Raw genomic sequence first — 14,858 nt, forward strand, 5'->3', positions numbered from 1 at the left:
AAAAAAAAAAAAAAAAAGAGTACTCCATTCTACCTGTTCCCTGCCCCCTCTGTCTTATAGATTCAAGACCTTATTGTAACATTCACCATGAGATTAAGGTAGATAAACTTGGAGTTATAAAGAAATATCTTCTCATCTAAATGAAATCAGGGTGGTCTTAGTTTGCACGTAACTTTTAATTTGCACCTAAACAATTGATAGTTTTTACATGAATTAGATGCTTTGCTTGGCATTGCATATAAGAGGTGAAGCATTTTATTTCACCTGATAACCTGACTCAACTGTAGTTCAAGATAAATAATTGGATATATTAAAAATTATCAGAAGGAGCTACTCAGTGGGTTAATTAATACAGTTCTCTGGGGGTTACATTCTCTGGCCAACTTAGAGTAGCTGTTCTGTAGCTATTTTCCCACAAGTTCAGGTGAAGTATTTAGTATGGCAAATCAAATTCCATCCTGCCTGGCTTTTAGTCAAATAAGTCAGACCCTACATAATCCTATTTATAGGGTTTTAGTTCTGGCTGCTGTAACAAGCTACAACAAACTGGGTGGCTTGTAAACAACAAACATTTATTTTTCAACATTCTTGAAGGCTGAGAAGTCAAAGATCATGGCTGTGGTATATAAGGTGTCCAGTGAGAGCCTTCTTCCTCATTCATAGATAGAGGTCTTGTGTACTCACAAAGCAGAAGGGGCAAGGGATCTCGCCAAGGCCTCCCTTACAAGGGCACTAATCCCATTCACGGCGGCCTTTCCCTCATGAGCTAATCACCTCCCAAAGGCTCCATCTCCTAATACTATCGCCTTGGGGGTTAGGATTTCAACTTAGGGATTTGGGGAGTAGGGGGTAGAGAGGGATACATCTATACTATAGCATATACCCAACAAATATTTAAGCAGCTGAAAGCATTGCTGCTGTATGTTTCTATGCCAGTTTTGTGATCTTTGTAAGAAATGTATTAATGTTTTCCCATATGGCCAAAAGGTCTGAAGTATATTCATCTGAGATATAACTTCTGTTTCTTTCTGCTTTTAGCCTCGTACATCCTTTTTCCAAAATGCATTCATCATTAGATGTTTCTAAATTATCCAGTTGTCTGTTTTTAAATTTTTTATTACAAAAGTAATATAGATTGATTACAGAAAACTTGCAATACAGACAAGCACAGAAGAAAATAAAAATCACCTGTGTACTCTTATCACGTGAAAATTTGACTTAAAAAATTAAAATCATTCTGGTTCTTAGTTTGTGACCTGCTTTTTTTCCTCTTATGCATTGTTAACGTGCTACATTATTAAATATTCTAATGCAATATAATTTTAACTGATGGTATGATGTGCCGTAATTTAACTTATAGCCTAAGTTGGGCATTTGCTGTATATACAGTTTTTGCTATTAAAAATAACCTTATGATGAAAATCTTGCTCAAGTATGCGCACATCTCTGTTACTCCACAGGATAAATTTTTAGAAGAGCCATCATTGACTGAAAGGAATGTTTACTTTTATGGCTTATCCTGTATGTGGCTAGGCTGTCATCCATAAGAATTGTTTCAGTTGACACTCGCATAGATTGTGTGTGTGCTCCTTTCCTTGTACCTTTGCTGTTACTCAGTACAAATGGACAGTTTCCTTCAGAGATCCCTCCCCACCCACCTGCATTGCCTTTCTGATACCTTCAGGCATATTATCCTTTTGTGACACTCAGGGGAGGGGTGTTTAAAAATATCTTTAATTGACGAGTAAAAATTTTATATGTGGTGCACAACTTGATGTTTTGATGTATGTATACATTGTGGAATGGCTAAATCAAGCTGTTTGACATGTAGTACCTCACATACTTGTCATTTTTTTGTGATGAGAACACTTACAATTTACTCTTAATTTTCAAATACAAAATATATTGTTAAGTGTAGTCAACATGATACATAATAGATATTTTGAACTTACTCCTCCTAACTGAAATTTTGTGTCCTTTGGCCAATGCCTTCTCAATCCTCCCACCCCTTAGTGTCTGGTAACCATCATTTTACTCCGTGTCTACAAGTTTGACTTTTATGCACTTCCCATATAAGTAAGATCATGTGGACTGTGGGTTTTTTTCATTATAATAATTGTAATTACATATATTTATGATCAATTCAGGTCTATCTCTGCAAGTTCCATGAGGACAGGGACCATATCTAGTTTATTTACCTCTGTATATCCAGCACTTAATACGGTGTGAAGCACATACTATGATCTCAGTGCATATTTGTTGAATGAATAAGTGGGTATTTTTAAAATTTTATAATTTGATGGGCAAATAACTATATCTGTTAATGTGTATTTATTTGAGGTTCAGCTTTATGCTTTAATTTGCTACTTAGTCTTCTATTTTATTGCCTATTCATGTTTTGGTTCATTTTCTGAAAAGTATATCTTTTGATTCAAAGCTCTTTCTCTTCTGTGGTCCTATAAGCTCCTATCTGAATATAGTGTATTTTGTTACTTTCCATCTTCATTTTCTAGTTCTATCTCATTAACTTGATGTATTCCCCAGTCTTCATGTTTGATGTACAGGCATCTGACACTAAAAGCCTTGTTGAAATCACTGATTACCTCTCAATCTTACTTTGCCCTTCCACATTGTAACTTCTGCCCTCTATAATTATAGATATCCCCAACTTTTCCTGGGCTTTAAAAAAATCTCCACTGCATTCAGTTTAAAGTCACCTTAATTTAGACATTTTGCTTGAGATAAATTTTTTTTGTTTTTTGTTTTAATTTTACTTTTTTCAGAAGCTTTCTATTCCTAGCTAAAAGCTCATCATTTTACTCATCATTTTGCTATCTTAAACCCGAGACTGGCAAATATCTCTTCTTATAGACTACATAGTAAATATTTGAGGCTTTGCAGGCTAAATGTTCTCTGCATCTACTAAACACTGTCCTTACAGCGCAAGAGCAGCCGTAGGCAATACATGAATGAGTGAATATGACTGTGTTCTAATAAAACTATGGACACTGAAATTTGAATTTCATATTATTTTCACATGTCACCAAATAATACCTTTTCCTACAGCCATTTAAAAATATGACCATTCTTAGCTTATGGGAAGCACAAAAAGAGGCCATAATTTGCTAACCTTTGTCATAAGCCATGATCCAGAGAGACACATCAAGTCTGTAATCACCATCCTGCCATTTACCTCCCAGTTTTCCAAACTTTTAGAATTAAGAAATAACAAAAGCCTACCTCTCTGTTCCGTGGTACTTTTGTTTCCTACACAGAATTTGAGGTCCTTGAGGCTGTTTCTGGTCTCATCATTCATCCCTGTAGAATCAGTGATTCCTTCCTCTCTATTGTCTTTCCTAATTTCTGTGGATTCCACCTTTGTCATATCCCTTCTTTTTCTATTCTCTCCCAGCACCCTAGTTAAAACTCTTGCCTAGAGAGTTGCAGTGGTTTCCTAACTGGTTGTCCACCCATCCAATCTAATTTTCGGTTGCCAGATTATAGTTCTGATAATCTCTCTCCCTTGCTAAAAATCTCTAGTATCAGTATCTCTGTTTTGCCTGTATAACCAAGAAAACTTCTTAGCTTGGCATTTAAAGTATTCTGTAATAGGACATTAATCTACCTTTCTAGTTTTTCTTTCACTATTTCCCTGATGCCTTAGGCAAACTATTTTATTCAATTTTCTTTATGAAGTTCCTTCTACCTTCAATATTCTCTCTCCCATGTCTGTCTGCAGAATTCTCTCCATCCTGCAAGGTCCTTACAAAAGGAAGCCTTTTGTGTGTTTACAGCTTAATGGTACTTACAGCCTTAGGTTGTAGATGTTTATGCGTTGATCTCACTTCCCTACTTAATTGTAAGTGCCTTGAGAGGAATTACACCGTCAAAGGTAATCATCTTTTGTCCCTGAAACACCTAGCACAGTGATAATTTAATACGTTATTGTTATCGAATCTACAAATGGCAGGAGAACCTTCGGATGGAAAGATCAGTTATCTTTAGAAAGATTATCTTACTGATCACTGGGAGACCTTTAGGAAATTATCGCATGGCAACTACAGAAGAAATGTAAAGAATCTAAGACTAAGGGGTAGGACTTTTTGTTAAAGCTAATGATGTAATCATAAGTATCTAATCCTCTCCTTCCCAGACCCATGGAAATGCCCAAGAAAATGTGAAAATAGGGGAAAACCCTCAGAAGCTTGATAGGGAGCCATGCACTTGCCAAAACTTGGAGGGGTTTCCGCTGAATGCTGTGCCAATGATATTGGATGAAAAGAAGAGTAGTCAGTGCCAGAGGGAGAATCCTGCAATGGTAAGCGCTGCTTGCCAAAGGAGCAGGCAAGGGTCATGCTCACACCATGTGCCAGGCATTATGTTATGCACTCTTTGTGCCTCATCACATTTAGTTTTCTTGTCAGCCTTGTGAGAGATGGAGATTGTCTTCATTTTTTGGGTGAAAAAACAGACCTAAAAGGGCACACAGTTTGTGAGTTATGTCAGGCCAAGTAAGAGTGAGAAGAAAGACCAAAAGAAACAGTTGAGAAGGAAAAAGTATTAATAGTGATTGTGTCTGGGTGGTAGGATTTTAGGTAATTGGTATTTTTCTTTATATCTTTGTGACTTAACTTTTTTTTTTTTTTAATATTCAGTTATCAACTTTAATGTCGACTGAACATAACTCCACAATCTTTCACTCTGCTTTAGTTCTCCTGCTGTGGCTCTTCACTGGACTTTGGCTAAATGGATGTTCTCCCTGCTACTTTCTGATCACATCCTCCTGTCCTTCCAGCTTACTTTTCAATTATTGCCATGCATGATTATTTTATTTTAGTGGGGCCTCTGTATGCCATTGAATTCTCTCTACTAAAATCCTCAGACTCCTACTGTCTTAACTCAGATTCCTCCTGTCCTCACTTCCTATCTGCTAAGTTCAGGTTATCATCCAATATTTCCTTAACTTTATTTTCCCACTTTTTCTACTTTCTGAAATGTCTGACCTCCCTCCTCTTTCCTTCTACTTTCAGGAGTGGGCCTTGCTGCTGAAATCAGAGAATGCAGGAGCTATCAGATATTAACTGTCTGTACTTCTGACTCCACATTCACAGAGCCTTTCTTTGTACCCTTACCCTTTCCCCCACTCTCTTTGCTTCTATTGTAACAGAAAAACTTTACCTTCCTGCCCACTGTGCAGGAACGTTCTACCATCCCATCTCTTCCCTGCAGTAGGCATTCATTAAGTATGCTTTTTAGTAAACATGGAATACTTTCATAAATAGGAGAAAATTAGTAACAATTCTTTCTGGGTAAGAATATGGGATTGAATAATAGATTCTAGAATAATTGTGTTAGAAAATGTTAGTTAACCTAGAAAATTCCTCAGCATTTAGTTTCATAATGATTCTATCTACTCTAAGTGTATTTCATATGGTATGAAATGTTACAGTTCCTCTTAAGAACAGTGTTTTGTCTATTTAATTGCAATATGTCTCCTTTTATACATTTTTTCTTTACATATTGTTTAGTCTTTACAATATTGGTTTACGATCTAGGCCGGGCCGGTGGCTCAGCCTGTAATCCCAGCAACTTGGGGAGGCCCGGAGCGGGCGCATCACGCAGGTCAGGAAGATCGAGACGCACTCGCTGGCTAATATGGGTGAGAACCGCCCGTCTCTACTAAAAAATACGAAAAAAGCTAGCGCCGGGTGAGGTGGCGGCGTCCCCGCCTGTAGTCCCCAGGCTAACTCGGGAGGGATGAGGGGCAGGAGAATGGCGTAAACCCGGGAGGCGGAGCTGGCAGTGAGCTGAGATCCGGCCACAGCACTCCAGCCTGGGCGACAGAGCCAGACTGCCGTCTAAAAAAAAAAAAAAAAAAAAAAAAAAAAAGATCTACCTTGACTTTTGCTTTGGGGCAGGGGAAAGCTATGACCTTTTTTTTCTTTTTTCATAGCTGGAGAACACATTCAAATCGGTTATTGCACAGATTGGACCTGGAGGAACTATCAGTTCAGAACTAAAACATAAGATAAAATTTGTAAGTAATTTCTGTTTCTGGGAGACAATAATAATTGATTTATAAATTTATATATCATTTGTGGTTGAGTTTGTCTGCAAGTCTTAGTTTACATCTAATCTTTTCTAATATACTGCAAACTAAGTGCCAATTCTTTTAGAATAAGCAAAAGAAACAAAACACGCACTCCTAAAAATTTTTAATGTAAAACTATTTAGCAAATAAGTTCTTCCATAAGTTCTGTCTTCCTTTCCTTCTTCCCCCATCCCATTAAATTACTGTTGACAAACAGTTCAAGATCTTTCCAAATGCCAATTTTATAAATGTACATTACATATTATTTCAGTGTGTGGTATCCCATTATATTGATTTACCCTGTTTCATGTAGAGATCCATGATGGATTAAAGTTTTGGTGTTTTTATCTTTGGCTATGGAAAAAGTACTCCAGTTAATGTCCATGGACATTTTTCTAGAAGTGGAATTGCTAGTCAGAGGCATCTTATGTTTTGATTATAAATATTACTAAATTGCCCTCTAAAATGCTTGAACAAATTTATACTCCCACTGACAGGTGTTATTATCCAATCACATTGTTTTAGTTTATCTCTTGATTTTTACATTAAGCATCTTTTCATATGCTTAGTAGTCATATATATTTTTTATGTGAATTGCCTGTTTATGTCATTGGTCTTACTTGTTTTGCCTTACTAATAAGGGAAAGCTCTTTGGTGTTATGTATTGAGCCAAAGAGTTATGTACACTTAAATTTTTGGTGGGAGCTGTTAATCTTGCTTCGAGTAATCAAGGTGCTATTACAGCTTGTACTGCCTTATATTATTCCATTTCAACTGTCATGATTTTACTAGGAGAGATGTAAAAACCTTGATGCATTCAGGCCCTGTTTTTTGTTTGTTTGTTTGTTTAGACACTTGAGCAAGTGTCCAATCATTTGTTAAAGGATGTTCAATATGACTTTTTTTTTTTTTTTTTTTTTTTTTTTTTTTTTTTTAAAGAGCTGAGGTCTTGCTCCGTCACCCAGGCTAGAATGCCGTGGTGCAATCATAGCTCACTGCAACCATGAACTCCTGGGCTCAAGCAGTCCTCTCGCATCAGCCTCCTGAGTAGCTGGGACTACAGGTGCATGCCACCACACCCAGCTAATTAAAAAGGTTTTGTAGCAACAGGGTCTTGCTGTGTTGCCCAGGCCTGTCTTGAACTCCTGGCCTTAGGCATTCCCCAACCTCAGCCTCCCAAAGGCTGGGTTTACAAGAGTGAATATGATTTTTTTGTGGTACCAAAAATTAGAGAAAAATTAGGCATTAATTTTAAAGGATTGGTTATTTATCAATATTGGATATTCTCCAAACTAGGGATGTCATGTAGCTTATAAGAAAGTTTATGTATATCTCTCTTAGTTTACATGGAAGTTTCTCCTTGACATATTGTTGGACTTTAAAAACAGGTTTTAGAGAATAGTGTGTTTAGAATTGTTCTTTCATATAAAATCATGAATAACATATATGCACACATACAGGGGTTTCTGAAAGGATGTTTCTTTAAATGTAGCAATGGCTGTCTCTGGGTCACAGGATTTTGGAATAATTTTTACTTTATATTTTTCTGAAGCTTGAATTGGAATTTTGTATAAAATATATCTGGAAAAATTTAGAAAACAAAGATTTTTATACTTTATTGGGATCGAGTAAGTCTACTTTCAGGAAATTATTCTAAAAATCATTGAACTAGTGTGCAGAACTCAAGCATAAGGATAATCATTGCAATATTTGGGATGAAAAATAAGAAACAAAATAGAAGATCAAATAAATTTAGGTGTCTTTAATATTTTGAAATATCTGTGGCCAGTAAAAATGTTTATCTGTTTTTACTGACATGGAAAGATGTCTTTAGTATGATACTTAAAAGCTGGCTATAGAAATATTGACTTATTTTAATATTAAATAGATATTTTGATGTTCATATGGACAATAATGCTGTTTACAGATCTTATTTTTGCTTAACTGTATTTTCCAAAGTTTTTTATAGTGTTTATTGCATTGCTTTTCTAGTAATTAAAATGATTGAAATTATGCTATAGGATGTTTTATGTGAGCTGAAGTTAAATGTGTTAGCTGAGCTTAAAGAAGTGCAGGAATTTCTGGAGAGTTGTGGTATCGCAATATCATGTAATAATGATTTCTCAACTCTGAAAACGTTGGAAATCACAGTCTCTTTTGTTCTGATGTTTTTTAAAACTGGAAAATCATTTTTTAAAAAACAATGTAATATGACTAAAATTCATTTAATAATGTTACTTTTTCCTTTGTTATTTGTTTATATTATTTTAATATTGTGTCACTCAGCATTTCAGTTGTGTCTATATTGTATTTCACTTTCTATTTATTAGGTTGTATCTAAGTTCCCAGAGGGTTTGTTTATTTCTAAACTGCTTGGAGAGTATGAGGTAAGTGTTTTGCTTTTCCCCAACCCTAATTTTTTATGGCTTATATTTCTTGTGATAGATGGAAATTTTGTAGCTACTCCTTGGATTCTCCAGGTCTGTGCTCTAAAATGGAAGCATTTTGTTTTGCATTTTAGTGTCTTTATTATGAGACTTGAGAATATGATATTTAACAAATAGTTGATTATGTATATGAAGGATATTTTTACCACTTATTGTTCCAATATTATTAGAATAAACATTATCTCATTAATGTCTGACAGTATTATACCAAGTGTCAGTGGGGATGCAGGGAAGCAGAATACCTCATATACTGCTTGTGGGACAAAATGCTCTTAGGGAGCACTTTGGCATTATCAAGTAAAGTTGAAGGTGTGCACCCTCAAGGATTCAGTAGTTCCACTTTTACATTTGCACTCTAGAGAAATTCTTGCACATGTACACATGAAGACATGCAAAGAAGTGCACAGCACAACCTAGGAACAAATGAGAAACAAACGGTCATCAGTAGGATAGTGGATTTTGACATTTATACAATGGAATTGTATGTAGTAGTATAAAATAAATCTGCTCTGCAACATGGATCATTTTTAAAACCATAATATTGAGTGAAAAAAAATCAAGTTGCAGAATAATTCAGATAATGCCATATATCCAGTTTTTAAAAAGATAAGTCCTATACATATATTAACTGTGTGCCAGGCTCTATTCAGAGCATCTTTCATATTGGGATATGTTCGTTTTGTTTTCACAACAAATAGAGGCACAGAGAAGTAACTTGCTTAAGCATCAAACATCCAGTAATAGGTGGAGCCAAGATTTTAACCTGGGCAGTCTGGTTTCAGAATCCTAACTCTTAACTACTGTGCCGTGAAAACTGTAGGATATTTATAGGTAAAAACATAGATACTGTGAGATAGTATAGCCTAATGGTTAAGATACATAATTCTGTGTGCTATCTTATAGACAATATGGTAGGTCAAGATAATACCTACTTTATAGAGTTTTGTGAAGTTTAAATGACTTAAAAGTAAGGCACTTAGAACAGTGTCTGGCACATAAGCTCTGCTCAGCTCTCTGCCTGACCTTTAACTGCACATGCTTGGAGCAGACATAGAGCAGCCTCTGTTCTTTTAAGGCTGAAAGAACTGAAGATATTTCAGCTGTTGCCCAACACAGGGTGGCAGATTTTGGGTTGAAGTTCAGCCAAACTTAAATAATACTGTCCAAAGGAGCATAAAAGATTCCAGATTCTCTACAATACATCTATCATGATGCCTGGAACACAAACCAAAATTACTAGATATAGTAAGAAACAAGAAAATGTGACCCTTTGACAAAGAGAAGGTAATCAATGGAAACTCTGAGATGGTGCAGTTATTGAAGTCAGCAAAAAAGGTTTTAAAGTAACTCTTTTAACTATATTAAAGGATATAAAGGAATATGTATTCAGAGTGAATGAGCAGATAAGATATTTCAGTGCAGAAAAGAAACTATAAAACCAAGTGATTTTCATAATTTAAAATATCTGAAGTAAAAAATTCACTAATAACAAATTGAAAATGGCAGAAGAAAGCATTAGTAAACTTCAAGACAGATCAATAGAAATTATCCAATTTGAAGAACAGGGAAACAAAACAACTTGAGTGACCTGAGACCTATGGCATAATGCCAAACGGTCTAATGTATCTATTAATATAATTGGAGCCCAAGAAAGCACAGCAGAAATATATTTGAAAAAATAATGGCCCAAGTTTTCCAAATCTTGTGAAAGAAGTTTATAAATCTAAGAAGCCCAGAAAACCCCAAACAAGTAATACAGAGAACACCTTACATAGGCACATCATAGTAAAAATGCAGAAAACCAAATATAAGTAGAAAATTCTGAAAGCAGCCAGACTAAAAATAACACACTTCATACAGGAGAACAGTGATACAAGTGATGGCTGACCTCTTGAAGCAATGCTAGAAGACAATGGAATGACATCTTTAATGTACTCAAAAGAAAAGTACTGTTAACCCAATATTTTATATCCAGTGATAATATCAAGAATGAAGATGATGAGATAGACATTTTCAGGTAATCAGAATTGCAAGCAGACTGGTACTATAAGAATGCTAAATAACATTCTTCAGGCTGAAGGAAATAATGCCAGATTGGAACTTTAATCTTCAGGAAGGATTGAATAAAGGATGTAGTAAATATCTGGGCATATATGAAAGACTGCCTTTTCTGATCAGTTAAAATATATGACTGTTTAAAGCAAAAGTTACAGCATTAAATAATTGGGTTTGTAACATGAACATGTAATGCATATGAAAACTACTGCATAATGAGTGGAGGGGCAATACCTGGAACTATAGGGTTGCAAGATTCTTTTATTTGAAGTGGTACAGTAAGACTGAAAAGGATGTATGTTGGTTTTGCTGGTGAATTCTGTAAAACATTTAAGGAAGAAATTATATTAGTCATGTACAGATTGTTTCTTAAAATAGCAAATAATATTCCCCAACTCATTCTTTTTTTTTTTTCTAAAGAGTCACTGTCACCCAGGCTGGAGTACAGTGGCATGATCTTGGGTTACTGCAGCCTTGAACTTCTGCTCTCAAGTAGTCCTCTTGCCTCAGCCTCCTGAGTAGCTGAGACTGTAGACATGTGGCGCCATGCCCAGCCAATTAAAACAAAAAATTGTTTTAGAGACAAGGTCTCACTGTGTTACCCAGGCAGGTGTTTAACTCCTGGCCTAAAGCAATCCTCCTACCTCAGCCTCCCAAAGCGTTGAGATTACAGGCATGAGCCACCATGCCTGGCCTCCCCAACTCATTCTATGAATACATTGTCCTGCTACTAAAGCTTGACATAGACATTACAAGAAACCAATTAGGATATGTTTCTCATAATGTGGACACAAAAAGTCTATTACAAAACAGTAGTAAATTGAATTCAGCAATCCCTGAACAAGAGGGGTTTATCCTCAGAATGCAAGGTTGAAGTAACATTTCAAAAGGAATTAAGGTAATTCACCATTTTAATAGAATAACAAGGAAGAAAAGCCATGTGATTATTTTGGTAGCTGCAGAAAAAGAATTATCAAAATTTAATACCCATCCACAATTGAAGCTCTCAGAAAACTAGGAATAGAGAAGAAATTCCTCATTCTGATAAAGTGCATTGGTGAAAACCTATTAATATATTTGTCATACTCGATGGTGAAACACTGAACAATTCCCCCTTAAAGTCTGGAACAAGGCAAGTATATCCGGTCATACGGCTTCTGTTCAACATTGTATTGCAAGTTCTAACCAGTGTAATAAGAAAAGAAAATAAAAGGCATGAAAACCTAAAAGAGAAAAAGTTAAACTTTATTTGTAGAAAACATGATTGTTCATGTAGAATATACTAAGGAATCCATGAAAAAAGCTACTAGACTATTTATTAGGTCAAATATACAAGGTTAGTATACAGAAATCAATTGTATTTTCATATGTAAGTAGCAAACTATCAGAAAATGAAATTTTAAAAATTCTGTTTATTATATTGTCACATTACTTGGAAATAAGTTTAACAAAAGAAACATAAATCATGTACACCAAAAAGTAATAAACATTGCTAAGAAGTTGAAGAATAATAAATGGAGAGGTATGGCATACTCATGGGTGAGAAGACTCATTATTGATAACATTATATGAACATGATAACATTAATGTATGGATTCAATATAGTCCCCATCATAATTCTTGCAGGCTATTTGTAGATACTAACAAATCCATGAATTTGTCTGGCCTTACAGTACATGCTTAGGAGATCCACCCATATACACTGAAGTGATTTTTGAGAGAGGTGCCAAAGGAATTCAAAAGGGATAAGAAAGTATTTTCAGCTCTGGGCATGGTGGTTCTTGTCTGTAACCTCAGCACTTTGGCAGGCTGATACAGAAAGATTACTTAAAACCAGGAGCTTGCAAAAATATTTTCAACAAATGATACTGGAACAACTGAATGCAAGATACAACTGAATACACACACACACAAAAAAGGAAACCCAACCTTAACCTAACACCATGTACAAAAATTATTTCAAGATGTATCATAGACCTAAATGAAAAAATTAAAGCTCTAAAACTTCTAGAAGAATTAAAATATATTAATGACCCGGACAGGCAAAGGTTTCTTAGGCTACAGAAGCAGTAATCAGTTAAAAAAAACTGATAATGAGACTTCATCAGAATTAGCTTCTATTTAGGAGACCCCATTTAAAATTGAATAGGCAGACCACAGCCTGGGAAGAAATATTTACAATCATACATCTAACAAAGGACTTATATTCAGAATACATAAAGACCAGTCTATAGCTCCATAATGGAAAGCCAAACAGTTCTTTTTGTAAATGGCCCAAAGGTTTGAACAGAGACTTCACAAATGCAGATATGAGTGACTGATAAACATATGATAAACTCACATTTTTGTTGCAAGTATAAAATGGTACAACTACTGTAGAAAATGTTCTTACAATTTCCTGTATTTGTCCTTTGACCGAGAATTACACTCCCAGATATTTATTCAAAGTCTGTGTCCTCAAAGACTTACACGATAAAGAGTATTCATAACAGCTTTATACATTATAGCTGCCCAAAACTGGAAATAACCCTACTATTCATCAATAAGGGAATGAATGAAGAGATTGTGTTATGTTTGTACAACACAATACTATTCCACATTAAAGAGAAGTAAACAGCTGATACATGAACCAGTGTGGATGAATCTGAAAAATAGTTGCTGAAGTAAGTCTCACACAGCAGCATACTGTAGAATGTCTTTTATATGAAGTAATACAATAGCCAAAGATAATCTGTGGTGGAAAAAATTGTCTCTAGGGGTGACTGGGAAAGGGAGAACTTTCTGAGGTGATGGAAGTGTTCTGTATCTTGAATAGGGGTTTGGGTTACACAGTTCTGCATTTATCAGGGTTAATTGACTGGGAAACCTAAGTTGGGTGCATTTCACTGTGTGTAAGTTTTACTTAAAAGTGAACAGATACTGATTTCTAGTTAATGCTGTCATGCTGGCCTATTTTAGGGTAAAGGCTACTGATGTCTACAGGTCACTTTGAAATGTATATAAAAGATAAGATGGGTTGGTAGATGGATGGATACACAGATGACATAGCAACTCTATAGTGGTAGAGTTCAGTATCCAGTTCTTTCAACTTTTTCGGTTTGAAATTTTACATAAGAAAATCTTAGGGAAAAAAAGGAAAGATAAAGATGATTCAAGAGAAACTGACAAGTATTAAGCAGGCAAAGAAGAGCCAACATGAGTAATAAAGCCAAAGAAGGAAACAGAATGAATCCTAAAAACTAGAATTCAAGTAAACCTTACTGGAATGGAAGATTTGAGACTATATGGAAGAGCACACTGCGTATCTGACAATATCAACTCAGAATGACCAAATATCAAATTTCTGGACATAAAAGAAAAAAATTTGTTCTGGGCATTTAAACAAAAACAGCAAGTGACTTATAAAGGAAACAAAAGTTAAATTATTAGACATTCTCACAGCAATGTTTTAAGCTAGATGAAAAGGGAGTAACTTGTTTTATATACCCAAAGCATGAGCCAAAGATTCTCTAGCTAGCAAAACTGACTTTCAGTTCCAGAGAGCCAGACCAGCTATTATCACCATGCAAGAATTCAAGAACTCTTGTTCCCATGAGCCCTTCCTGAGGAATCTACTGGAGAATGAACATCAGAAAACCAAAATCACACTAGAGAGACATTGATAAAAGAGCTGAAAGTGAATGCCATTTATATAACTAAGATCAAATGAGGGTTGGGGGGAGAGAATGTAGTATTTAGTGGCAATGTACTCTGCTAATGTAGACAAAGTACAGTTACACAAAATAGTGGAAGAAGAGGGTGAGCATATGCAAGATTATTTTGTTTTGATTATATTGGTGGTAGTATTCTGAGACCATTGTTGTATAATTTGATATAAAGCAAATGAATAATTAGGTGATAATTAAAATTGTATATACAAGGATATCCTAGTTACATAAATTGAGTTTGGAACGTCTTGTCATACCAGACCAACAAGGAAGCTATTTAAAACTAGGTTCACCAATGAGATCACTTGGACTTGGGAAGGGGAACATCACCCACCGGGGCCTATTATGGGGGTGGGGGGTGGGGGGAGGTATTGCACTGGGAGTTATACCTGATGTAAATGACGAGTTGATGGGTGCTGACGAGTTGATGGGTGCAGCACACCAACATGGCACAAGTATACATATGTAACAAACCTGCACGTTGTGCACATGTACCCTAGAACTTAAAGTATAATAATAATAATACTAAATAAAAATTAAAAAATTAAAAAAATAAAA

General features: G+C 35.4%; 1 protein-coding gene across 7 annotated transcripts in view; it reads left to right on the forward strand.

Moving 5' to 3' along the window:
* Window positions 1-14,858, forward strand: part of TDRD5 (tudor domain containing 5) — a 93,940-nt gene that overhangs the window by 21,679 nt on the left and 57,403 nt on the right. For 5 of the 7 annotated variants that reach the window (XR_001888527.1, XM_017888847.1, XM_017888850.1 and 2 more), the window contains exons 5-7: window positions 4,154-4,318; window positions 5,954-6,037; window positions 8,422-8,478. Coding sequence is in view for 6 of the 7 variants with exons in the window: in XM_017888847.1 (XP_017744336.1) it covers window positions 4,154-4,318; window positions 5,954-6,037; window positions 8,422-8,478 (306 nt within the window). In the remaining variant the exon portion in view is untranslated. The remainder of the gene's footprint in view (window positions 1-4,153; window positions 4,319-5,953; window positions 6,038-8,421; window positions 8,479-14,858) is intronic. The other 2 variants (XM_017888851.1, XM_017888852.1) reach the window with 1 other exon arrangement.

The sequence above is a fragment of the Rhinopithecus bieti genome, unplaced genomic scaffold, assembly GCF_001698545.2.
Source record: "Rhinopithecus bieti isolate Rb0 unplaced genomic scaffold, ASM169854v2 scaffold_15676, whole genome shotgun sequence".
Lineage (NCBI taxonomy): Eukaryota > Metazoa > Chordata > Mammalia > Primates > Cercopithecidae > Rhinopithecus > Rhinopithecus bieti.